The 26,490-nt window shown below is 43.0% G+C and overlaps 1 protein-coding gene across 2 annotated transcripts in view; it reads right to left on the reverse strand.

The window, feature by feature from the left end:
* ical1 (islet cell autoantigen 1-like) overlaps nt 1–26,490 on the reverse strand; it is a 127,258-nt gene that overhangs the window by 59,333 nt on the left and 41,435 nt on the right. For both annotated transcript variants that reach the window (XM_060827669.1, XM_060827670.1), the window contains exons 4-6: nt 25,024–25,096; nt 19,700–19,823; nt 18,750–18,948 (exon numbers count right to left, since the gene is read on the reverse strand). In XM_060827669.1, the coding sequence (XP_060683652.1) occupies nt 18,750–18,948; nt 19,700–19,823; nt 25,024–25,096 (396 nt within the window). The remainder of the gene's footprint in view (nt 1–18,749; nt 18,949–19,699; nt 19,824–25,023; nt 25,097–26,490) is intronic.

Here is a 26,490-nt window from a genome sequence, read left to right on the forward strand (position 1 = left end):
CATTTGCTGTCTTCTTTCATCCAGCCAATTCTGTATCCAGACAGCCACATTTCCCTGTATCCCATACCTGCTAACTTTCTGAATGAGCTTACCTTGGGGAACCTTATCAAATGCCTTACTGAAATCCATATACACCACATCCACTGCTCGACCTTCATCAACTTGTCTCGTCACATCCTCAAAGAACTCAATAAGGCTTGTGAGGCATGACCTACTCCTCACAAAGCCATGCTGACTACGTTTAATCAAACGATGTTTTTCCAAATAGTCATAATTCCTATCTCTCAGATCCTTTCCAGTACCTTGCTTACCACAGACGTAAGACTGACTGGTCTGTAATTCCCAGGGATTTCACTATTCCCTTTCTTAAACAGAGGAACAACATTCGCCTCCCTCCAATCAACCAGTACTGCACCTGTGGAGAGTGAGGATGAAAAGATCGTTGTCAGAGACATGGCAATCTCATTCCTCGCTTCCTGTAGTAACCTTGGATGTATTTGGTCCGGCCCTAGGGACTTATCTATCTTGACGCTTCCCAGAATTTGCAGCACATCCACTTTCTTAATATCACTCTGTTCAAGCTTTTTACCTGGTCCACGGTGTTCTCACTATCAACAAAGTTTCTCTCTCCAGTGAATACTGAAGCAAAAATCTCATTTAGCACCTCCACTACCTCTTCAGACTCCAGGTACGTTCCCTCTACCATCTCTTTGATCATTCTCTTATTCCTCACATAAGTGTAGAACGCCTTTGGGTTTTCCCTAGACATGATCTATATGGACTTCAGTAAGGCATTCAACAAGGTTCTTCATGGAACACTGGTTAGCAAGATTAGATCAAATTAAATCCAAATAGAACGAGCCATTTGGATACAGAACTGGCTCAAAGGTAGAAAACAGAGGGTGATGGTGGAGGGTTGTTTTTCAGACTGGGGGTCTGTGACCAGTGGAGTGCCACAAGAATCAGCACTGGGTCCATTGCTTTCGGATGTGAACATAGGAGGTATGGTTAGTAAGTTTGCAGATGGCATCAAAATTGGAGGTGTAGTGGGCAGCGACAAAAGTTACTGCAGATTACAACGGGATCTTGATCAGATGGGCCAATGGGCCAATAAGTAACAGATGGAGTTTAATTTAGATAAATGTGAGGTACTGCATCTTGGAAAGGCAAATTAGGGTAGGATTTATCCACTTAATGGTAAGGTCCTGGGGATTCTTGCTGAACAAAGAGACCTTGGATTACAAGTTCATAGTTCCTTGAAAGCAGATAGTGGGTAGGCAGGATAGTGAAGCAAGTCTTTGATATGCTTGCCTTTATTGGTCAATGCACTAAGTATAGGAGTTGGGAAGTCATGTTGCAGCTATCTAGGACATTGGTTAGGCCAATCTTACAATACTGTGAGCAATTCTGGCCCCCCTGCTATAGGAAGGATACTGTGAAATTTTGAGAGGTTTCAGAAAAGATTTACAAGGATGTTGCAAGGGTTGGAGGGTTTGAGCTACAAGGAAAGGCTGAATAGACTGGGGCTATTTTCCCAGGAGTGTCAGAGGCTGGCAGGTGACCTTATAAAATCATGAGAGGCATGGAGAGGGTGAATAGCCAAGGTCTTTTCCCTGGGGTAGGGGAGTCCCAAATGAAAGGACATAGGTTTAAAGTGAAAGGGGAAAGATTTAAAAGGGGCCTAAGAGGCCACGTTTTCACACAGACAGTGGTGCACGTATGGGAAGAGCTGCCAAAGGAAGTGGTGGAGACTGGTATAATTACAACATTTAAAAGGCATCTGGATGGGTGTATAAATAGGAAGGGTTTGGAGGGATATGGGCCGGGTGCTGGCAGGTGGGACTAGATTAAGTTAGGGTATCTGGTCGGCGTGGACATGTTGGACCCAAGGATCTGTTTCCGTGCTGTACATATCTGTGACTCTAAATTAAACCATGGACATTATTTTGAAGATCAATTATAGCACCATCAATCAATTTCTATCCAGTAAGCAACATTGCTAAAACAGTCAGGTCACCTAGTCACTATCACAATTCATTTTGGTGAATGCATGTTGTGTGCAGACTGCTGGCCATGTTTCAGAAGGACTTCACTGAGGTTACAAAAGATGATTAATAAATTCAGGTTCTTTTTCATTGTCTCTTAACTATTAGCTCAATCTAGATTGTTCAAACATCTCAGCTGTGGCTCAATGGGGAGATGCTCTCAGAGTCAGAAGGTTACGGGTTCTAGCATTTCACCAGGTTTCAAGCAAAATGTTTTGAAGGTGTACAGTATTGCTGCAGATGCAAAATTAGATCATCTTCCCTCTGAAACAACGGTGACTCACTGAAAACTGCTACATTTGCTGTAAAACACTTTGGGATATCTGAAAGCTGTGAAAGCTACAATGTAAAAGTAATTTTTTCCTTCCTTCCTTTGTCAGAAATTGGAATCCTCTTTAAAATTACGTGCTTTTAGTGTTCCACATTTAGTGCTTCCTGTGCAGCATGAGACCTGACTTAATTGTGTTATAGTCTTCTCCCAGCCTAAACAAAAGATTTATCAGGCACCTCAGTACCCTATTACGAGTGAGTGATTTTGAAAATAAGAATGTGTTGTTCTTAGAAGGAATGAAAACCCTAACCTAGACATGAAGGTAGACAAAGGGACAACAATCATCCTGGCATTGTGAACAGCTCCTCTTGGTCACCGGTGAAAGCTTTCAGACAATTGACTGACAGAGCATAAGCTAACAGCCTGTAGAACTGGGGTAAATCAACAAGTGCTCTGGAGCAGATGGCAATCCTCATCAGGCAGTCTGTAAAGGCATTCCTCAGAGATGTGGCTTCTCTCGCTGCAAGGTGGACCATCAAAAAGAACTGAAGGAAGACCCAGGGAAGAGTTCGCTAACACCTTGACTGAATCGCAGGATGCTGTCGTCACAATCTCAACAAGACTACATGCTCCACACCAATGGCTTATCTCCCCCCGGCATCAGTGAACTATTTCCAATTATCATGGTGACATATTTACTTTATTAAACAAAGAATCATATCTAAACTTCTGCTTTCTAAACACAATTGAACAGGATGATCAGAAAATATCTATCTATCAGAAAATTGCTGCAGATCATTAACTCCCTATAATAAGACAACTGTGAAGCCCCCACAAAATTAACATCCTTCTTCCCACATGGCTGTAACACTCTTAAATTGAATTGAACTGAACCCATACTATTAAGCTTCCTCGTATTTATAATGGTTGCTGGTTTTATTCAGATAAGCTATGAGAGTGATTGGAATGGGAGATTTCAAATACTAGTAGAGTCGAACAGTGGAGGCACATCATCAAGAACTGTACTATCGAACAAAAGGACGTTTCGCTTTGCATTTATCCTATGCTGTATTTGAGTAAAACCTCTCAAGGTCAACAACTACAAAAAATGAAAACATGTTCCATTTTGCAGCATTAAAATCCCCTAAGTCAATGACAGCGGAAAAACAAAACAACTGCAGCCATGGAAGGAAATGTCACCCAGTGGCCACCGCTAACAAACTCATGTTCGCAGCAATGCAAGAGGGTAAAAACTGTAATTGCTGAAACTTGGGAAACATTAACAGCTGATTTATCATGCAACCTAGAAGGGGTATATTAGGAACAAAAACTCACAAGCAACTTTGCACCTGAATGTGTAAAACTGAAAGGTGTTCTCAGCTAGCATACTCCCCACCTCACAGACTAGCAAACAAACATGAAAAAGGCCTCACAAGGCCCACATCTGTAGCATGTTTTAGAAACATCCTACAGCATGTGAATTAAGGGCAAGAGCAGCCCACTCGGCCTCTAGAGACTGCTCCAACATAAAATAAGAGAATGGGAGATAATGGCCAATCTGATTACTCCACATTCCCATTCTTATTTTAATATTAATTCCCACCTGATGCACTGCAAGGCCTGTGGTAAATAAAATCCAACTTTAACTGACTCATGGCAACAGATGCTCTTTCACTGAAGTAGTAATTCATACCGTACAGTCCACAAGTGTCCTTCTTTCAGGAAGTACCAACACAGTTGCAGGAACAACAAAGAACAACCTGTATTTCTACATCATCTTTCAACTCTAAGTTATCAATAAGTTCAATGCATCACATCAATTGTATGACACTTTGATCTTTTACTATAAATTCAGTGCCTTATTATCCTACCCCCACCAGCTACCTGACAAAGGAGTGGCACTCTGAGAGCTTGTCCTTTCAAATTAACCTGGCGTTGCATGATTTTTAACTAAGTAATCAAGACACAGCCTTAGTCTAATGCCTTGGCTGGAAGACAGTACTCTGACAGTGAAACACTCCTCTAGTACTGCACTGGGAGTGTGTTGGCCTGGATTATGTATTCACCTGGATTGTGTGTTCAAGTCTCTACAGGGGGATGAGAACCCATAATCTTCTGGCTCAAAGTTGAAAGTGCTTTCCGCTGACTCTCATATTTCCCCATAAACTGGTAAGAGTAGTGGCACACAGAATCCTGTCAAACCCATTCACTTTAAATGGCTTGATGTGCAGTGCAACACAGGGCAGCTCGGCTCACTTGAGAAGCTAATGATAAAATGATCCCGGAGGAACCTCAGATAGGATATACTCTTTCAAGTGGGAGAGAAACCTGAAGTAAGGCACTGGAAACATCAAAACAATGTATTAAAATTGCTGTCTTTCAAAAAAGTCATAGCTGAGCCACCAATTTAAATATTAATGGTCCTTGAGATTTTCTGTCCAAAACCAGAAAGACTCAATCTTCTTTGTTAACAGACAGATCCTTTAATCTCTCACACTGTCACAGTGGCTCAGTGGTTAGCAGGGCTGCCTCACAGCACCAGGTACCCAGGTTCAATTCCAACCTCGGGCGACTGTCTGCACATCCTCCCAGTGGGTTTTCTCCGGGTGCTCTGGTCCCACAGTCACAAAGCTGTGCAGGTTAGGTGAACTGGTCATGTTAAATTGTCCGTAGTGTGTAGGCTGGGTACATTAGTCAGAGAAAACGTAGATTAATAGAGGTGGGGAATGGGTCTGGGTGGGATACTTTTCAGGGGATCAGTGCAGACTTGTTGGGTCTTAAGGGCCTGTTTCCACACTGAAGGGATTCCATAATATAATCCATCAGTGGATCCTCATGAGGCTGTGTTTGCAACCGGACTCAGCTTGAAGTTTGGGTTATTGTTTTTGATGAATAGGCTGATTAGAAAGTATTACAAAGCAGACCTGAGGGCTGTGTGGCACAGAAGCAATGTCCCTACCTCTGAGGCAGGAGATCCAGGTTGAAGTCCTATATGCTTTAGAGCTGTGTAATAAAATCGCTGAATAGGTTGATTAGAAAATAAAGCAGACCCAGTTATACAAATATCCAAGTAAAGTAGACCAAGAGAGACACTTAGGGTATGTTGATAATGTCTCTACCCTGGACTAGGAGGTCAAGGATGCAAAACAATTTGTCCCAGGCTGGGGCTGTCCTTTGTAAGCCAAACGTTGATCTTCCAAATATAGCCAGCAGCTGATAACAAAGAGCCCTCATGATCCAGTGCCCTCCAACCTTCAGAGTTCTTTCAATCCTGGCCTCTTGCACCTTCTCGATTTCCTTCATGGCTGCCACGACAATGGCAATCATATCTTAAGCTGCCTAGCACTGAAACTCTGGACTTCTCTCCTTTACCCTCTCCACCTCCTGACAGACGTTTCTTAAACCTATCATTCAAACATTTGGTCATCTCTTCTAATATTTCCTCATGAGGTCCAGTATCCAAGTTCATCTAATAATGCTCCTGTAAAGCACATTGGAACGTCTGATTATGTGGCATCAGAAGTAGTTGTAGTTCAGCAAAGCTACAGGAGGTGATCCCTGGAATGAAGGAGACATCCTACGAGGAGAGGTTCAGCAGGTTCGGCCAACCCTCTCTGGAGTTTCATGAAGTCAGAGGTGGTCTGAGTGAGACGTAGAAGATGCCGAGCGGATTTAACAGAAAGAGATGTGGAGGGGACGCTTTCCATCATGGGAGAATCTGGGCAGTTTCAAAACAAGGGCCGATACTTCTGATGGAAAGGAGAAGGAATTTCTTCTTTCGGAAGGTCATTAGTGTTTGGAATTCTCTTCCCAAGAAAGTGGTCGAGGCCGAGTCTGTGAATACATTCAGGGCTAAGTTAAACAGATTTTTGATTAACACAGGAGCCAAGGGTTGCAGTGGGACAGGAGGAAAATGGAATTAAGGCCACAATCCAATCAGCAACGAACTTATTGATTAGCAAAGACCAAAAGGATTAAATGGCTGACTCCTGCTTTCATTTCTTCTATTTTTAAAGGCATTATATTGCTCTTGTTGGATTCTCTGACAAGGTTACAAATGCTTTGGAAAATACAAGTAATCAAACTGGACTGGCAAGGCTCAGTTGTGTTGCTCCAAAGGGATTCAGACAGCTACAACTTGTATCACTTCCAATTTGCTCTGCAAGGCTGGCACAAGCTAGCAATAATCAATTAAGATCCACCAATCATCAGATGTGAACTTGTGATCACACCATTCAAAGCTTGGCAAGATTACAGCTCTCAAGGTTTGCATCGTTCCTCATTCAAGCTGGCATTCTTCTGCCTTAAGGATGTATTAATAGATACAAACTTCTGTAAACAGAATGTGTGGTTATACAAGTGACATAGTCAGTGTGAACAAAACAAATCTGCAATTGCCCCCTCTTCTTTCTCAGAAGATAACCCATAGAGAATAGCTTTTCGGCTCCTTTCAAGCTGACAAGTAAACAGTGTGCCCCAGCCATGCTGAGAAAGAAAGGCACTATTCCTGGCAGCCAGCACATGCAGCTGCAAAGCTAACTGCTGGAAGTCAAGGCCTTGAGCACTAGCAGCATTTGCCAGGAAAGGAATCAACCCACCTTTGAGAGACACATTTACACATTCTGCTGCAAAAGAAATGGTTTCTTCATGCCAAGCTGCATGGCAGACCTGAGTAACAAACAGCATGGCTGTCTCTTTAAAAGTGGCAATGCCTCAGAAAAGCATATGAACTGCAAACGTGCAAAGCAAAAATGAAGACATTATGTTTTCTGAATTCTAGTGGTGGTACACTTGAAGTTGCTGAAAACCTCTGATAACGTCCCCTACAGGAGGTTGCTTAGTAAAATTAACGCGCGTGGGACAGGAGTAATGTTACAGGCATGGATTAAGAATCGGTTAACAGACAGAAAACAGAGGATGGGAACTAACACATCTGTCTCATGGTGGCAAGCTGTTACTAGCGTGATACCACAACGATCAGTACTTGTGCCCCAGCTGTTCATGAGATATTTCAATGATTTGGACCATATTATGTTTCCAAGTTTGGAATGATGATACAAAACTGTACTGCTGTCAGAAAGATAAAGTTGATTCAAGACGATTTGGACTGACCTAGCGAGTGGGCAAGAACATGGCAGATGGAATATAAATATGGAAAATGTGAGGGTGTTTATTTTGGTTGGAGGAACACATGTGCAGAGTACTTCTTAAATGGTACAAGGTTGGAATGATAAAGGGAATTAGGTGTCCTTATTGTTAAGTCATTGAAGACTAACATACAGAGTTGCTCCCTCTGTTATTTGTTGATATTATAGTTGGACTAAGTTAAGTTTAAAATTAAAAATGGCAGGAGATCTCAGACCCACGTTACACTCCTCTTGCTCCATGTGGGAGCTCAGGGATGTGGCTGATGTCCCTGACTCCTTCACATGCAGAAAGGGTGTCCAGCTGCAGCTCTTGTTAGACTGCATGACGGCTCTGCAGCTGCAGATGGACTCACTTTAGTTACTACCTCCTTACTGTTCTCTAACCTCCTCATTTGGTTCCCATCCCCCTGCCACTTTAGTTTAAACCCTCCCCAGCAGCGTTAGAAAAAGCACCCTCTAGGACATTGGTTCCAGTTTGGCCCAGGTGTAGACCGTCCAATTTGTGACTGTCCCACCTCCTCCTGAACTGGTCCCAGTGTCCGAAAAATCTGAAGGCCTCCCTCCTGCAATGCATAGGTGGTCGTGGATAGCAGGTTTAGCGAATTGGTCACACCGCAGGTTAGGATTGCTGAGAGAGAAAGGAAATGGGTGACTAAAAGGCAGAGAAAGAGCAGGAAGGCAGTGGAGGTGTCCCTGCAGTCATCTCCCTCCAAAACAGGTATAACGTTTTGGATACTGTTTGGGGGAGATGGGCTCATCAGGGGAAGGCAGCAGTAGCCAGGTTCAAGGCACCATGGCTGGCTCTGCTGTTCAGGAGGGCAGGAAAAAGAGTGGAAAGGCTTTAGTCATAGGGGATTCAATTATAAGGGGATTAGACAGGCAGTTCTGTGGTCAAAAACGAGACTCCTAAATGATGTGTTGCCTCCCAGGTGTATGGGTCAGGAACGTCTCAGATCGGCTGCAGAACATTCCAAAGGGGAAGGGTGAACAGCCAGCTGTCACTGTGCATATTGGCACCAATGATATAGGTAAGAAACAGGCAGAATTTAGGGATTTAGGAGCCAGGTTAAAAAGTAGGACCTCACAGGTAGGATTGCTACCAGTGCCACATGCTAGTCAGAGTAGAAACGAAAGAATAGGCAGGATGAATGAGTGGCTTGAGAGATGGTGCAGGGAGATCTTTGGGACATTGAGACCGGTTTTGGGCGAAGTAGTACTAATACAAATTGGATGGTCTACACCTGGCCTCGACTGGAACCAGTGTCCTCGGAGGTGCTTTTGCTAACGCAATTGGGGAGGGTTTAAACTAAAGTGGCAGGGTGATGGGAACCAAATGAGGTGGTTAGTGGACAGTAAGGAGGTAGTAACTAAAGCCTGTCAGGAACTAGATAACGAAGTCAGCGTGACTAAGGGGAAGAGGAAGCAGGGAACAGATGATGAGCACAAAAGGACAGGTGGTCTGAGGTGCATTTGTTTTAATGCGAGACGTGTAGTCGGTAAGGCAGATGAACTTGGGGCTTGGATTAGTACCTGGGAGTATGATGTTATTGCTATTACTGAGACTTGGTTGAGGGAAGGGTATGATTGGCAACTAAATATCCCAGGATATAGATGCTTCAGGCGGGATAGAGAGGGAGGTAAAAGGGGTGAAGGATTTACATTACTGGTCAATGCTGAAGGAGGGCACTGTGGAGGACTTGAGCAGTGAGGCATTACGGGCAGAGCTCAGAGATAGGAAGGGTGAATGCTGGGGCAGTACTACACGCCTCCCAACAGCGAGTGTGAGATAGAGGTACAAATACATAAACAGATTATGGAAAGATGTAGGAGCAACAGGGTGGCAGTGATGAGAGACTTTAATTTTGCCAATTTTGACTGGGATTTACTTAGTGTTAGGGGTTTAGATGAAGCAGAATTTGTAAGGAGCATCCAGGAGGGTTTTATAGAGCAGCATGTAAATAGTGCGACTCGGGAAGAGGGCATCCTGGACCTGGTGTTGGGAATGAGCCCGGCCAGGTGGATGAAGTTTGTCGGAGATTACTTTGGGAATAGTGATCACAAAAGTTTCAAAATACTCATGCACAATGACAAGAGTGGTCCTAAAGGATGAGTGTTAAATTGGGGGAAGGCCAACTATAGCAAAACTCAGCAAGAGCTGGGGAATGTGGAATGGCAGCTGTTTGAAGGTAAGTCCACATTTGACAGGTGGGAGGCTTTTAAAGAGAGGTTGATTAAAGTGCAGACAGACATGTCCCTGTGAAAATGAGGGATAGAAATGGCAAGATTAGGGAACCATGGATGACGGGTGAAATTGTGACACTAGCTAAGAGGAAAAAGGAAGCGTACACAAGGTCTAGGAGACTAAAAACAGATGAAGCTTTGGGAGAATGTCTGGAAAGTAGGACCAATCTGAAACGAGGAATTAAGAGGGTTAAAAGGGGTCGTGAAATATCTTTAGCAAATAGGGTTAAGGAAAATCCTAAAGCCGTTTATTTATATATAAGGAGCAGGGTAACTAGAGAAAGGGTTGGCCCACTCGAGGATAAAGGAGAGAAGTTAACGCGTGGAGTCAGAAAGTAGGAGAGATTCTTAATGAGGACTTTGTGTTTGTTTTCACTGAGGAGAGGGACATGACGGATGTTTAGGTTAGGGATAGATGTTTGCTCTAGGTCAAGTCGGCGTAAGGAGGGAGAAAGTGTTGGGTGTTCTAAAAGACATTAAGGTGGACAAATCCGCAGGTGCAGATGAGATCAAATAGAACACAGAACGTAGACATTACAGCACAGTACAGGGCTTGAATATTGCGTCAAACTGTGAAATCAATCTGAAGGCCATCCACAATCCATTTTTGTCCATATGACTAATAGAACATAGAATCTCGGTGGTACCTGGTATACCTGGGATCTACTCCAGGTTAAAACTGAGGTCTGCAGATGCTGGAGATCAGAGCTGAAAATGTGTTGCTGGTTAAAGCGCAGCAGATCAGGCAGCATCCAAGGAACAGGAAATTCGATGTTTCGGGCATAAGCCCGGGCTTATGCCCGAAACGTCGAATTTCCTGTTCCTTGGATGCTGCCTGACCTGCTGCGCTTTAACCAGCAACACATTTTCAGATCTACCCCAGGTTACTGAGGGAAGTGGGAAAGGAAATAGCTGGGGACTTGACCGATATCTATGCAGCATCCTTGAACACAGGTGAGGTCTTGGAGACTGGAAAATTGCTAATGTTGACCCTTGTTTAAGAAGGGTACCAGGGATAACACCTAGGTAATTATAGACCGGTAAGCCTGACATCAGTGATAGGGAAGCTGCTGGAGAAGATACTGAGGGACAGGATCTATTCCCATTTGGAAGAAAATGGGCTTATCGGTGATAGGCATCATGGTGTTGTGCAGGAAAGGTCATGTGTTATCAACTCAATAGAATTCATTGAGGAAGTGCCAAAGTTGATTGATGATGGAAGGGCTGTAGAGGTCATGTATATGGACTTCAGTAAGGTGTCTGATAAGCTTCCCCATGGTGGGCTGATGGAGAAAGTGAAGTCGCATGGGGTCTAGGTATACTAGCTAGATGGATAAAGAACTGGCTGGGCAGCAGGAAACAGTAATAGTGGAAGGAAGTTTCTCAAAATGGAGAATTGTGACCAGTGGGTGTTCCACAGGGATCCGTGTTAGGACCACTGTTGGTTGTAATAGACATAAATGATCTGGAGGAAGGTATAGTTGGTCTGATTAGCAGGTTTGCAGATGGCACTAAGATTGGCAGAATAGCAGATAGTGAAGGGACTGTCAGAGAATACAGCAGAATATAGGTAGATTGGAGAGGTGGACAGAGAAATGACAAATGAAATCCAGACAAATGCAAGGTGATGCATATTGGAAGATCTAATTCGAGAGTGAACTACATGGTAAATGGAAAAGCTCCGAGGAAAAATGATGTACAGAGAGATCTGAGTGTTCAGGTCCATTGTTCCCTGAAGGTGGCAATGCAGGTCAATAGAATGGTCAGGAAGGCACATGGCATGCTTTCCTTCATCAGATGGGGTATTGAGTAGAAGAGGTGGCACTTCACGTTACAGTTGTATAGGACTTTGGTTCAGTCACATTTGGAATACTGTGTACAGTTCTGGTCGCCACATTACCAAAATGATGTGGATGCTTTGGAGAGGGTGCAGAGGAGGTTCACCAGGATGTTACCTGGTATGGAGAGCGCTAGCTATGAAAGAAGGTTGAGTAGATTAGGATTATTTTCATTAGAAAGATAGAGGTTGAGGTCTACAAACTCATGAGAGGTGTGGATAGCAAGAAGCTTTTTCCCAGAGCGGGGGATTCAATTACTAGGGGTCATGAGTTCAAGGTAAGAGGGGAAAAGTTTAAGGGAGATATAAGTGGATAGTCCTTTACGCAGTGGCTACCTGGAACACAATGCCAACGGAGGTGGTAGAGACGGGCTCAATAGTGTCATTTAAGATGTATCTAGACAGATACATGAATGGGCAGGGAGCAGAGGGATACAGATCATTAAAATAGGCGGCAGATTTAGGTAGAGGATCTGGATCGGCATAGGCTTGGAGGGGTGAAGAGCCTGTTCGTGAGCTGTAATTTTCTTTGTTCTTTGCACCAGTTCTGAAGGACCTTCCATCAGAAAGTGTCTCCAAAAAAATCCATGGGAGGGAAATGTCTATATTTTAATTAGGGTTGAAAATACAGTTTCTAATCCCAAGCAAAAGATCTGGGCCTATACGTATTATTTAAATAGTGGCTGCATTAAGAGGTGTATTATGAACCAAAGCAAGTAGTTTTTCCTCTTGTAATTTGAGAATGATGAGTTATAACATAAATTTCAAACACATGCTTGATATGGTGAATGGGCCAAAATTTGCCAGATGGAAGTTTAATGTAGGTAAGTGTGAGATTATCCATTTTGGTTAGAAGAATAAAAGCACAACTTATGATCTAAATGAAGAGAAACTTCAAAATGCTTCATGCAGAGGGTTCTGGGAGTCTTCATGCATGAATTGCTGAAAACTAGTGTGTAGGTACAGCAGGTAATAAGGCAGGTAAATTGCCATTTATTGCTAAAGGAATAAAGTATAAAAGTGGGGAGGTGCTGTTGCAACTATACAAGGCATTGGTGAGAGCACATCCAGAGTATTGAGTACAGTTTTGGTCTCGTTGAGGAGGAATGTAGTTGTATTGGAGGCAGTTAAGAGGAGATTCACAAGATTAAATCCAGAGTTGAAAGGGCTGTGTTATGATGATAGAGTTTAGGTCTATACTCACCAGGGATTAGAAGGATGACAGGAGATCTAATTGAGGTATATAAGAGGCCGAAGGGAATTGACAAAGTAAACATAGAAGGGATGTTTCCTCAACATCTCTTCTATGAGATCTAGAGCAACAGGTCATAGTTTTATGCTAAAGATGAGAAATGACTTCTCCCAAAAGTTTATGAATCTGTGCAATTCCCAGAGCGTGGTTAATACCAGGATACTAAAAAAATTTAAGGAGAACATTAGTCATTGGTTGAAGGATTATGGGGAGCAGGCAGCAAAGTGGATTTGAGGCTCAGACCAGCCATGATCATATGAAATGGCAGCAAAGGCTCGAGGACCTAAATTGCCTACTCCTACTCCTATTTCTTACGTTGGTGTTAATTGTGTATGACCAATCCCAAATACCATCACCAGTGCCACAAGTGCCACAGAATGGCATTCCAACTGGAACTCTATCAACAAACACATCGAGTTAGACCACATCTATCACCCCCTAAGAAAAGGAACAGAAAGTGACTTCACCTCAGGAAATGACATCACTAACCCAAAAAAACCCCAAACATATAAATAGAAAGCAGGAATTTTCAGCAGTGCTTCGCCTGAGGCCCACTGAAGATGTCATCTAGTAGGGTAACTAAACGTCTGGAAATGAACCTTCCAGCTCAGTGAGCAGACCTACATCCAAAATCTCTAATTCATCTACTCTAACTGCAGCTATACATCATGGCACCATTATTCATTGCTAGAATGATGTTTGAATAATTTCCCAAAAATCACTTTTGGAGACCTCACTGCTGCACATAACTGGGGTCAACACAGTATATGCAACTGGTCTCCAGTCACTGCATGTTGCTGGAGGTATCATCTGGCATTAACCAGGGAAAGCTTGCAGTATTTGTGTTTATCACATCTTTATAAAAGAATTTTAAAACTAGATTTTGCAAATGGTTTCTGTTTCCTGGAATATAAATTGCTCATTCTGAATGCTGTCCTAAGTTCCAGTCCCTCCCGAGAGTCATCCGTATAGTCAATAGTGATTCTGCACAATTATCTTGCCCCAGCACTGCATCGGATGACAGATTACAGTCTTGACGACACAGCTCAAAATGCTGTCGTGAGGCATAAGCCTCAATAACTGTATTCCTGGTTCACATGGAGAAAGTTAAAAAAAATTCACGTACTCACTGAATTCTTAATACCATCAATAAATATTCTGCACACTTAATTCTAGTCCTGTATTCTCCAAAATATTCCTGTTGCACAGAATCAGATTACCCCACGCTCAGGCTCTCAGAGCAGTAGGAATTCACCAGCAGCATATGAGTGATATTGTCTGCTACAGTTAATACAATTATGTACTTTGTGTACTCTTTGCAGACCCAGCCTGTCCATATAGGCAAACTAGGCATCGGCCTGGGGCAATACATTTTAATAGATGCCAAATTCACCATTTCAAATGCCAAGTTAATAAAGATTAAATTTTATTCTGGACTTCTCATTTTTCTTTATATTGGATATTGGAGGTCAGTCCTTTCTCTATGATAGTACCTGAGAACAGCAATCACCAGCAAGTAATACGAACTACATTGCTAAAACAAAGGAGGCTGGATTTGAAAAATGAATGAGGGGGGAATGGTGGCGGGAGATCAGAAAAATAGCAGATGAGGAGTATGGCAAACGCAAAGAGATGACAAGAATACACTTATGAGTTGACTTTGCATTCCTGTGTGTCACTGAAACAATGAGGGAGCCACATTAGAATTAGCTTTATTGTCATATGTATTCAAATGAGTGCAGTGAAAAGCTTACAACTCATCATCTACAGCACCATCTTAGCTACAAATGTACCTAGTACAAACTCTTGGGGAAAATAATTTAGAAAAATTAAAAATATAGTCCAGCATTACAGATCATAGGAATAAATTAGAAAAACAAAATTCAGAATAACAGACTTTCCAACCCAGTCCATGCCAGCACCTAGCCTCTAGCCCATGCAGGGCTTTACCTGGAGGTTGGAGGCTCACACTGAGGCTGAGGCTATGAGTTAGCCAGAAAGATCTAAAGAGGGGGCTAAGAAGAGCCAGTAGGAGACATGAGAAGTTGTTGGCGGACAGGATCAAGGAAAACCCTAAAGCCTTCTATAGATATATCAGGAATAAAAGAATGAGTAGAGTAAGATTAGGGCCAAAAATGTGTTGCTGGAAAAGCGCAGGTCAGGCAGCATCCAAGGAGCAGGAGAATCGACGTTTCGGCCATGAGCTCTTCTTGGTTCCTGAAGAAGGGCTCATGCCCGAAACATCGATTCTCCTGCTCCTTGGATGCTGCCTGACCTGCTGCGCTTTTCCAGCAACACAATTTTAGCTCTGATCTCCAGCATCTGCAGTCCTCACTTTCTCCTCGAAGATTAGGGCCAATCAAAGATAGTGTGAAGTTGTGTGTGGAATCTGAGGACATAGGGGAAGCACTTAATGAATACTTTTCATCAGTATTCACATTGGAAAAGGGCAATGTTAGTTAGAATACGGATCTACAAGCTACTAGATTAGATGGGATTTTGGTTGACCAAGGAGGTTTTAGCAATTTTGGATGATCTGAAAATAGATAAGATCCTGGGCCAGATGACATTAATCCTCGGATTTTCTAGGAAGCCAGGGAGGAGATCGCAGAGCCTTTGGCTTTGATCTTTATGTCATCATTGTCAACAGGAGCAGTGCCAGAAGACTGGAGGATAGCAAATGTTGTTCCCTTGTTTAAGAAGGGGAGTCAAGACAACCCTGGGGATTATCAGCAGTGCTTCGCCTGAGGCCCACTGAAGATGTCATCTAGTAGGGTAACTAAACGTCTGGAAATGAACCTTCCAGCTCAGTGAGCAAACCTACATCCAAAATCTCTAATTCATCTACTCTAACTGCAGCTATACATCGGTGAGCCTTACTTCGGTTGTGGCTAAGATGTTGGAAAAGGTGATGAGAGATAAGATTTATAATCATCTGGAAAGGAATAATTTGAAAGGGAATAGTCAACACATTTTGTGAAGGGTAGGTCGAACCTCACTAATCTTACTGAGTTCTTCGCGAAGGTGACAAAACAGGTGGATGAAGGTTAAGTGGTTGATGTGGTGTATATGGACTTCAATAAGGTGTCTGATAAGGTTCCACATAGACTATTGCACAAAATACGGAGTTTCGGGATTGAAGGTGATTTAGCATTTGGATCAGAAATTGGCTAGCTGAAAGAAGACAGAGGGTGGTGGTTGATGGGAAATGTTCATCCTGGAGCTCAGTTACCAGTGGTGTGCCACAAGTAGCTGTTTTGGGGCCACATCTGTTTGTCATTTTCATAAATGATCTGGACATGGGTGTAGAAGGATGGGTTAGTAAATTTGCAGATGACACTAAGGTGGACAGAGATGTGGATAGTGCCAAACTATGTTGTGGGTTACATAGGGACATAGAGACATTTGCACTTCTCAGAGCTGAGCTGAGAAGTGGCAAATGGAGTTTCATTCGGAAAAGTGCGAGGTAGTTCACTTCGGAAGAAGTAACAGGAATGCAGAGTACTGGGCTAATGGTAAAATTCTTGGCAGTGTAGATGAACAGAGAGATCTCAGTATTCAGGTGCATAAATCCCTGAAAGTTGCGATCCAGGTTGATAGGGTTGTTAAAAAGGCAGATGGTGCGTTGGCATTTATTGGTCTAGGATTGAGTTCGGAGCCACGAGGTCATGCTTCAGCTGTACAAGACACTGGTAAGGCCACACTTGGAGTATTGCGTACAGTTCTGGTCACCGCATTATAGGACGAACATGGAAGCTTTGGAAAGGGTTCAGAGGAGATTTACTAGGATGTTGCCTGGTTTTGAAGGAAGGTTTGATGAGGGAACTGTTTTTGTTGCACTAAAGAAGGTGAAGAGGTGACTTAAATTGAGACGTATAAGATAATCAGATGATTAGATAGGGTGGACAGTGAAAAATGTTTTCCTCGGATGGTGAAGGCTAACCTGAAGGGACATAGCTTTAAATTGAGGTGACACAGATATCGGGGTAGTTTCTTTACTCAGATAGTAGTAGGGGCGTGGAACGGCCAGCCTGCAACTGTAGTAGATTCGGGGGCGTGAAGGGCATTTAAATGGGCATTGGACATACATATGGATAATAATGGAACGGTGTAGGTCAGATAGGCATCAGATTAATTTCACAGGTTGGCGCAACATCAAGGGCCAAACGGCCTGTATTGCGCTGTAATGTTCTAAGTTCTACTTTCACAAATAAACACATTGGAATCTAGGAAGAATGGGGATGAAACTTCAGACCAATCAAGGATCTTGAACTCAGAAAATAGCTTAAAACGACGTTGGCCCAATGTGCCCTCTGAGACAGGTTTTGGCTTGGTGAAGCTAGCTGTCTCCAGAAATGATTCCAAATGTGCTGTGCAATCCTCAGAGTTCCCCGAATCAGCTGGGACTGTCCACGAACCTCCCGATGTTACAGAATATTCAATCTAGCATTAGTTATCTAAAAGCACAAAGAAAAGGCTGAAGTTCCCATTTTGCCTATGTTCAACATATTGCTCAGCCTAATGACTAATTGGTATGCCATTTGGATGATCTACTTTTAACCGCAATGGCATCAGAGAGCATGGCACATCTGGCCTTTGTTAAACTGTATTCCCGAGGCACATTCAGATGTCACCTTGCGCATGTAAGTCAAAAATACAACTTGAACATTTATGACCAATTACGATATTGACTTGATTGACTGTGGAACGTTGGTCAAGACATCAGAACTCTTTGTCCCTTTTGAATAATGCGATGATATCCTAAATACTGACCTGAAGGGGTAAACTGAGTGGAATTTGAAGGGCAGCAACTTTACTAAGGCAGCATCCTCTTGTTCATGGTGATATGTTAAATGGTGACTTCCTGATTCAAAAGCAAGAGTCTTACCAATGAGCTAAGCTGACACCTCAGATGAATGATATTGGAAGGATGGACTGGGAGGTGGAGTAAAAAAGGTCAATGAAGGACTCAAGTTGAAATCTGAATTGACAGAATTAGTTCAGCTTTCAAAGACATTCTTTCTTATTAACAAAATCAGCAATAATTTACAATAGGTCTAGATGCACTCCAGTAAATATTAAAATAGAGCCAGCAAGTATACTTGCTCAGTAATGCAAAAAATCTCCACATTTTGAACATCCTCTGCTTGCTTTTTTGCTGAACTTTCATTTCAATCCCACCACTGAAAAGAATTTTCTGTTATTGTTCAGAAATTAATTCCCCAGAATGTTTGATCTGAGTCAGATTAAATGGGCAAAGTAATGGCCAAGTAGTATAATTATTAATGCTTAATCCCGAAATTCAAGTATTGTTCTGGGAACCCAAGTTATACCTGGAATTAAGAGTTCAATATTGTGTGCAATTATACATGTTTTCCAAATCACTGGCTTTCATTCACAGAAAGGCCAAAATCCACTTCAAAATAGAATCATAATTAGACTATTGTAAACAAAGAAGAGTCTTATCCTTAATAATCTCAGGCCATCAACGTTAAGCTCATTACTTATTCTTCAATTTTAAATAAAGCCTGTTTGAGCAGTGCAACTGAAAGAAGAGTCTAGATTCCTCCTTTGACGAATGCCTCAAAGTAGTGATGGCCTTTTAAATAAAAATACAGATTCAGCATTGTAGACCAGGAAATTGTGGATGTTGCTGCTGGACAAAAGCCAGTTGGTGGTGCAATCTGACTACCCCCAACACAACCCTTGAAACAAAACACTTTCAAGATGGCAAATCTGACAAAATGCAAGAACAAACCAAAAACCATTGCCAAACCCAGGACAAAATGGGTTCCACACTGTAAGTAATCTAATTTAATTGCATCTTATCAAAATGTTCTCATTTCAAGAGTCTCCCAAGTTAGACTGCCTGTTGCTTTACATCTGTACAAATTCCAGTTCAAGGTATCCCCAAATTAATGGAATAGAATACAATATTCCTGCACAACCCATTTACCTTCCTGAACTTCTCCATCTGCTTGTATGTGTCAGGATCCAATTCCTGAGAGACATCCTTCATCCAGAGTAGTGCCCCCCTGTACTCTGTTCGAGACTGTTCCATCCGGTTCACTGTGAGGAGAGTATCAGTGACTGCTCGTCGCCGGAATGTTTCCACTTCCTGCTCCAGTCGTACTAGAGGGGCACGCAGTGCTAACCTGGAATGGGCAAAGGCACAAAGTGGACAGATTGCACAACATCAGACATATTTAGAATATCAGTATTCAGGGAATGGCAGAGGGGATCATAGGAAAAACCAACATACTATTGCTTTATCTAATATTCATAGTACCCAGCAGTGAGATCTTCAACCACTAGTAGTTCAGTCTAGCTCCAGGCATTACATGTGTCTGGGTCTGGCTGCTCCTCGGCGCATACTATAGGCATTTAAAATGTTATATATTTCACTAAATCCTTAAGAAACGATGCTCAATGCAACACTTGCTGTTCTGCATTGACATCCCTTTTTATCAAACATGCAACCAATTTTTCAGCACCAGGTTAAATTTATCCTCCCTGCAAATCATCATATCTGAATGACTCCCAGAATCCCACTGCAGAAACAGGTTTCTCAAATGATTTTGGTCTGAAATGTTTACACAATGGTGGATTCCTCTAATTCAGTATCATCTGAGAATCCTTCCATAGCGTGTATTGTAATTGCATCAGAAATAGTCACCCCCTACCCACTAAAACATAATGGGGAGCTTGAAGCTCAAGTCTTCAACTTAACAACATTGCATATTCAATTTGTTCACAAATACAAATTGCTTCACCATTATCATCAGAGCTAAAATTACATAAGATGAACATATATCCACTAATTATTTTATTTCTCAACCAACAGCATACACATGGAAATCAGGTGAGACAACAAGGGTGAGCCTGAGGCCTAGTGAGTAAGTGTACCTTTGCTTTGCCGAACCACACAGGGCCTTACTGGTGGCATTCATCATCCTGCCAGCTGGGGTTTTATCCTGTTCACTTTGTGCCTTCAGAAACATGCCCAGCTCATTCTCCTCCTGGGATAGAGCTGCAATGGACAAGTTACACAGTCATCACCATTAAAAACACAAAAGAAGCGTCGAGATAAACTGGTCAGAGAGTTGTCCTTACAGAAAATAAATTCTAACTTAGACAGAAAGAGGTGGAGAAGCTCAATAGCAACTATGGGCTGAGAATCAGAGTTAATGTTTCGAGTTCAGTCACAACTTACTGCAGATATCCAGAAGCTGCAGTATTTCACTTTTATTCTAATTTAGACTTTGCATTTATGAGGCTCCTTAAACACAGCAAAGGAGTTTCAAAGGGTTTTAAGAAAAAACCCTGGAAATCTGAAACAAACTCTGGACAGGTTGGACCGAAGAGTCTGTTTCCATGCTGTACATCTCTATGACTCTATAATTCTGCGTCAACCATTCTCACAGGCAATGAGTTCCAGGTTCCCACCACCCTCTGAGTGAAAAGGCTTTTCCTCACATCTTCCTCACCTTCTGCCCCTTGCCTTTAATCTAGGCACCAGGTCACTGGTCCCTGCATCAAGGGGAAAAGCTTCCTCCTGTCCATGCTATCATAATTTTATACATCTCAATTGTGACTCTTCTCAATCTCCACTAACAGCCCCAGTCTGTTCAATCTCTCCTTGTAAATGAACCTCTCCAGCCAGACAACATCCAAGAAAACAAAAACAGAAATTGCTGGGAAAACTCAGCAAGTCAGGAAACATCTGTGGAGTAAAAGCAGAGTTAATGTATTGAGTCCACTGACTCTTCATCACTGGGCTCTAAACATTAACACTGATTTCTCTCCATGATGCCTGACCTGCTGAGATTTCCCAGCAATTTCTGTTTTTGCTTTTGATTTCTAGCATCCGCAGTTTCTTGGCTTTATTCTGTTAACATCACACAAAATCTCCTCTGCGTCCCCTCCAATACTATCATATCCCCCCTACAAGTCCTTCCAGGACTGCACACAATACCTTAGCTGTGGCCTCACCAATGTTTAACAGTTCCTGCTCTTAAACTCTATGCCTCGGTTAATAAACGCAATATCCCACGTGCGGTATTAGCCAATTTACCCATCAGAACCTGATACCTTAAGGGATCAAGGTCCCTCTGATCCTCAGCGCTTCCCAGGGTCCATCATGTATTCCCTTGCATTGACTATCCTAACCAAGTACACCACTTCACATTTATCCAACTTGAATTCCATTTTGCCACACATCAGTTCATCTGATCAGCCCACTCTATACTATTCACCATCTCACCAATTTTTGTATCACCTGCAATTCTCCTACATTCAAGTCTAAATCTTTTATGAAACTGAAAACAGCAAAGGACCCAACACCAACCCTTGTGGGTTCCCACTGGACACAATCTTCTGGTCAGAAAAACACAACTCGAACATCACCCTCTGCTTTCTGCCACTCAGACAATTGTGGACCCAATTTGCCAAATATTCTGGTAGCCCAGGGGTTCTTACCTTTGCTATCAGTCTCCCATGCAGGACCTTATCAGATTCCTTGCTGAAGTCCAAGTAGACTACACCTCATCTTCACATCTAAGATAATATCTTAAATGCCCTCTGGGCTATAAATGCTACCCTAGCCAACAACACCTACACTGAATGTGAATGAATAAAATGTTGAAGCTCTTGGGAGGTGAGCGTTCACTTCACATGTGATCCAGCCAGAGTTGACAAAACCCCTCCTGAATCATGTTTGGAATAAGCTTAACCCAATTTATTGTGGCTATGGACAGAAATATAATTTGCACAGAGCATCAATCCTCGTCAGGTAGCTTGGTGTAGGAGATAGAAACACAAGGCACAGAAACTTACTTTTGGAGTAAGTTACGCAGTTAAGGGCGGCACGGTGGCACAGTGGTTAGCACTGCTGCCTCACAGCGCCAGGGACCTGGGTTCAATTCCCGCCTCAGGTGACTGACTGTGTGGAGTTTGCACGTTCTCCCCGTGTCTGCGTGGGTTTCCTCCGGGTGCTCCAGTTTCCTCCCACAGTCCAAAGATGTGCGGGTCAGGTGAATTGGCCATGCTAAAATTGCCCGTAGTGTAAGGTTAGGGGTATGGGTGGGTTGCGCTTCGGCGGGTCGGTGTGGACTTGTTGGGCCGAAGGGCCTGTTTCCACACTGTAAGTAATCTAAACTAATCTTGTGGCAGAGGAGAGAGACCTTTCACTCTCTGACTTACCAACCTGCTCCTGACCCAACAGTGTATGCCACAAGCAATGAGTGCCTGAAATAGAAACCACTCAGTTCTTGCTATTACCAGTGTCAATCTTACCAGTTGGAGACAATAGTTTCAGAACCATTAAAATTAATTTTTCAATTATATTTGAAATCGAATCTTCAAAGTGAGAATGTTAGCAGTAGAGACTGGAACACTGGGTTTCATTCACGCTCGGTCAGAGACAATTACTTCCAGATCAGGTACAGCATGGTGAGAGACACAGACTAAAATTCGCCATGGCTCTAGCCCAAGTGGACATATTTCCACATCTTACAGCAGCGACCCTATGGCCTTCCTGAGACTGACTGCCAATTCAATGCTGACAACTCCCAAATCAAAGGCAATTTTGTTCAACTGGTACCAGGATTCAGACTGCAGAAATCCATTTCACGTCTTCCAGGCAGCTTAATGGTGTCATTGCATAACAACCAATTCAGAGACCCAACTCATCCAGTTCACCAATGCCCTTCAGGGAGGGAAATTCCCATCCATACCTGGTCTGTGCTGCATGTGACTCCAGATCCACAGCTATATGACTGACTCTTCACTGTCCTCTGAAATGGTCCAGAGAACCCGATGAAGGAGTAGCGCTCCAAAAGCTAGTGCTTCCAATTAAACTTGTTGGACTATAACCTGGTGCTGTGTGATGTTTAAATAAGATCCACTGAAGGGTTACAGCACAGGAGGAGCCTTCAAACTGTCACATGTTCATCTGTGCACATGTCACAGCAACTCTCACAGTCCCAATCTCTTCGCCTTGCCCTCTGACCTTGCATTGAAACTTTTATGAAGAGGAAAGCAATATTTGTTTCCCTGCACTTGACTAGCACATGGTGATTATGGTGTTATGAATTTGGTCATTGGTGCTGACAGATATAAATTCACCACAATTTCGGTCTCTCCATATAGCTCATCATATCCTGGTAGAAAATGTGCAAACAGCACCACCTACAGACACAAATTGTCTCGATACTTCTAAAGCAGGACCAGGCCCAGAAGCCTAGGTTTTAGATATAATTAGATGTGCTTGCACCAAAAATAAAGTTGGAATCAATGAGTTCAGGTTGTTATCATCAGCAATCACTCGCTAATGAATAGGACATTGTGTGTCGCTGGTCATGGTTTTTGTGGGCCCTTGCATGGCTAATCCAGCTTTTAGTCAGGGTGTAGCATATGCTACAGCATAGGCAATGAAGCAAACACAGTATTCTGCTTCCTGTCACAAACATACAAATTCGCAGCAGAAGTAGGCCATTCCGCCTCTCAAGCCTGCTCCACCATTCAATATGATCACGGCTATCTGCCTATGGTCTCAACTCCATGTTCCCATTTCATTCCTACCCTCCCCTCTACCCACCCTCTCCCAATGACCTGTGACCCCCCCATCTCCTACCCCACCCCCCCCCCACCCGCCTACCCCCTCCAGCTAGTCAAGAATCCATCTCCTCTGCTTTAAAAATATTCAATGACATCACCTCTACTGCTTTCCTGGGAAGACAGTTGCAAAGACTCATGGCCCTCAAAAGAGAAATGTTTCTAATTTCCGTGACATCGCTGTATGGCCATGGGGAGTTTAGCAAAACATTATTGCTTAACATGTCACATTTTTATACAATGTCCAATTGAAGCAGATTTATCTTTTCAGGCTTGGGCTGTCTGGAGACTCAGCAACTTGTGCTGAATGACATAAGAGTACAGTGCCGGTGGCAACAATTTGAGCAGAGGTGATCCACTAAACTGGGATTTTTCTAAGAGTGTACTAATTTGGAAATGTCGATATATCTAGTGACAATTGAGCTCAGACACTTCATCTTGCTGGCATTGCATCAACAAATATAGCATTTGAAATCTCTTAAAATATTGTTACTTTTTTCTGCTGTGATGACAGGGGATCAACAATTTTGATTAAAAATGAACTAAATCTCATCATGATAAACGATGCATTCTGTGCTTTGAAACATTAAGCCTTCCTCTGCTACTATACCAGTCCAAGAGAGAAGTATTTGGCTGCACACATAATGCTCTTTCTGAGCTGCATCCTGTATCAGTATAACGTGGCAGATCAGGCTAGGTTGCTTCTCGATGACGTAAGAGATCGGGTAGAGCTCTTGGCTTTCAGCTTACATCAATAGACACGTGGACAGAAATGTACTCTATTTGAAAGATGGCGCTGGCATCTACCTGGTCTATGATAGACATGCTTACCTTCCTTCTACCCTTCTCAGTGCACGTCCTTAGGGCAAGTCTGAAATTTAATCAACCCACTTTGCAGCTGAAGATGAATGAAAAAAGGCGCAGCAGGTCAGGGATCAACCAAGGTGAGTGAGAGTCAACACTTCAGGACTGTAGAAGGGTCCTGCCTGAAATGCCAACTCTCTTGCTCCTCAGACGCTGCCTGACCTACTGCGCCCTTTTCCAGCGCCACGCTTTAACAACTCGGATTTCTCCAGGATCTGCAGTCCCCATTGCCTCCTAACTGAAGATGAATTCAGTAGGTGAAGTGCAGATGAAAAGAAAGGTATTCAAAGCTTGTTCATCTTAAAATGATCTTAGACCAGTTGGTAAGAAGCCCTGCAGACGATCACTCTGAATGTGATCAGGCCAGATGAGGAGTACATGGATTTGCTAATTCCGATGGTATCCAATCATGGAAGACTTTCTGCCTTCTCAGTGAATCTTTGAAATTCTCTGTCCCAGAGGCTCATTCAATGAGCAAGTTCAAAACAGATTGATACATTTCTAGTTCCAAATGAAATCAAGAATTGTGAGGATACCATGAGATTATGGCATTGAAGTAGATGGTCAGTCACGTTTCAAAATGGCACAGCAGGTTCAATGGACTGAATGGTCTATTCCTGCACCGATGTTCAGGCACCTATTTTCAACCAAAGTTGTACTGAGTGGAGCCAATTACCTGATGACTCCACAGATGAGCAGTTCATGCAGTAGCTTTTGTCAACACTACCAGAAGGACATATTGGAATACTTACTGTTGAGTCTTTGCTGATATTTTTCAATCACCTTCAGAAGGTCCATGCATGATGTCTGCACTATTCGGAAAATCTGAAAGAAATGATATGAGAATTTTGTAAGACATCAATGCAAACGCCCACAGGTAGATAGCAGAGTGAACAAGGTATTTAGTATACTTTCCTTTATTGGTCAGAGTACTGAGTACAGGAGTTGGAAGGTCATGTTGTGGCTGTGCAGGACATTGGTTAGGCCACTTTTGGAATATTGCATGCAATACTGGTCTCCCTGCTACAGAGAGGATGTTGTGAAAGTTCAAAGGGTTCAGAAAAGATTTACAAGGGTTGGAGGATTTGAGCTAGAGGGAGAGGTTGAATAGGCTAGAGCTGTTTTCCCTGGAGCAACAGAGGCTGAGGGATGACCTTAGAGGTTTATCAAATCATGAGGGGCATGGATGGATAAATAGACAAAGTCTTTTCCCTGGCTTGGGGGCAGTCCAGAACTAGAGGGCATAGGTTTAAGGTGAGAGGGAAAAGATTCAAAAGGGAACTAGGGGGCAACTTTTTCACACAGAGGGTGGTGCGTGTATGGAATGAGCTGCCAAAGGAAGTGTTAGAGGCTCGTACAATTACAACACTTAAAAGGCACCTAAAAGACTGGAGGTTGGCAAACGTGGTGCCATTGTTTAAGAAGGGCGGTAAAGACAAGCCAGGGAACTATAGACCGGTGAGCCTGACCTCGGTGGTGGGCAAGTTGTTGGAGGGAATCCTGAGGGACAGGATGTACATGTATTTGGAAAGGCAAGGACTGATTAGGGATAGTCAACATGGCTTTGTGCGTGGGAAATCATGTCTCACAAACTTGATTGAGTTTTTTGAAGAAATAACAAAGAAGATTGATGAGTTCAGAGCAGTAGATGTGATCTATATGGACTTCAGTAAGGCATTCGACAAGGTTCCCCATGAGAGACTGGTTAGCAAGGTAGATCTCATGGAATACAGGGAGAACTAGCTATTTGGATACAGAACTAGCTCAAAAGGTACAAGACAGAGGGTGGTGGTGGAGGGTTGTTTTTCAGACTGGAGGCCTGTGACCAGTGGAGTGCCACAAGGATCGGTGCTGGGCCCACTATTTTTCGTCATTTATAAATGATTTGGATGTGAGCATAAGAGGTACAGTTAGTAAGTTTGCAGATGACACCAAAATTGGAGGTGTAGTGGACAGTGAAGGAGGTTACCTCGGATTACAATGAGATCTTGATCAGATGGGCCAATGGGCTGAATAGTGGCAGATGGGGTTTAATTTAGATAAATTTTGGGAAAGCAAATCTTAGCAGGACTTATACACTTAATGGTAAGGTCCTGGGAATGTTGCTGAACAAAGAGACCTTGGAGTGCAGGGTTCTAGCTCCTTGAAAGTGGAGTCACAGATAGATAGGACAGTGAAGGCTGCATTTGGTATGCTTTCCTTTATTGGCCAGAGTATTG

This window comes from Hemiscyllium ocellatum, chromosome 7, assembly GCF_020745735.1.
Source record: "Hemiscyllium ocellatum isolate sHemOce1 chromosome 7, sHemOce1.pat.X.cur, whole genome shotgun sequence".
Classification (NCBI taxonomy): domain Eukaryota; kingdom Metazoa; phylum Chordata; class Chondrichthyes; order Orectolobiformes; family Hemiscylliidae; genus Hemiscyllium; species Hemiscyllium ocellatum.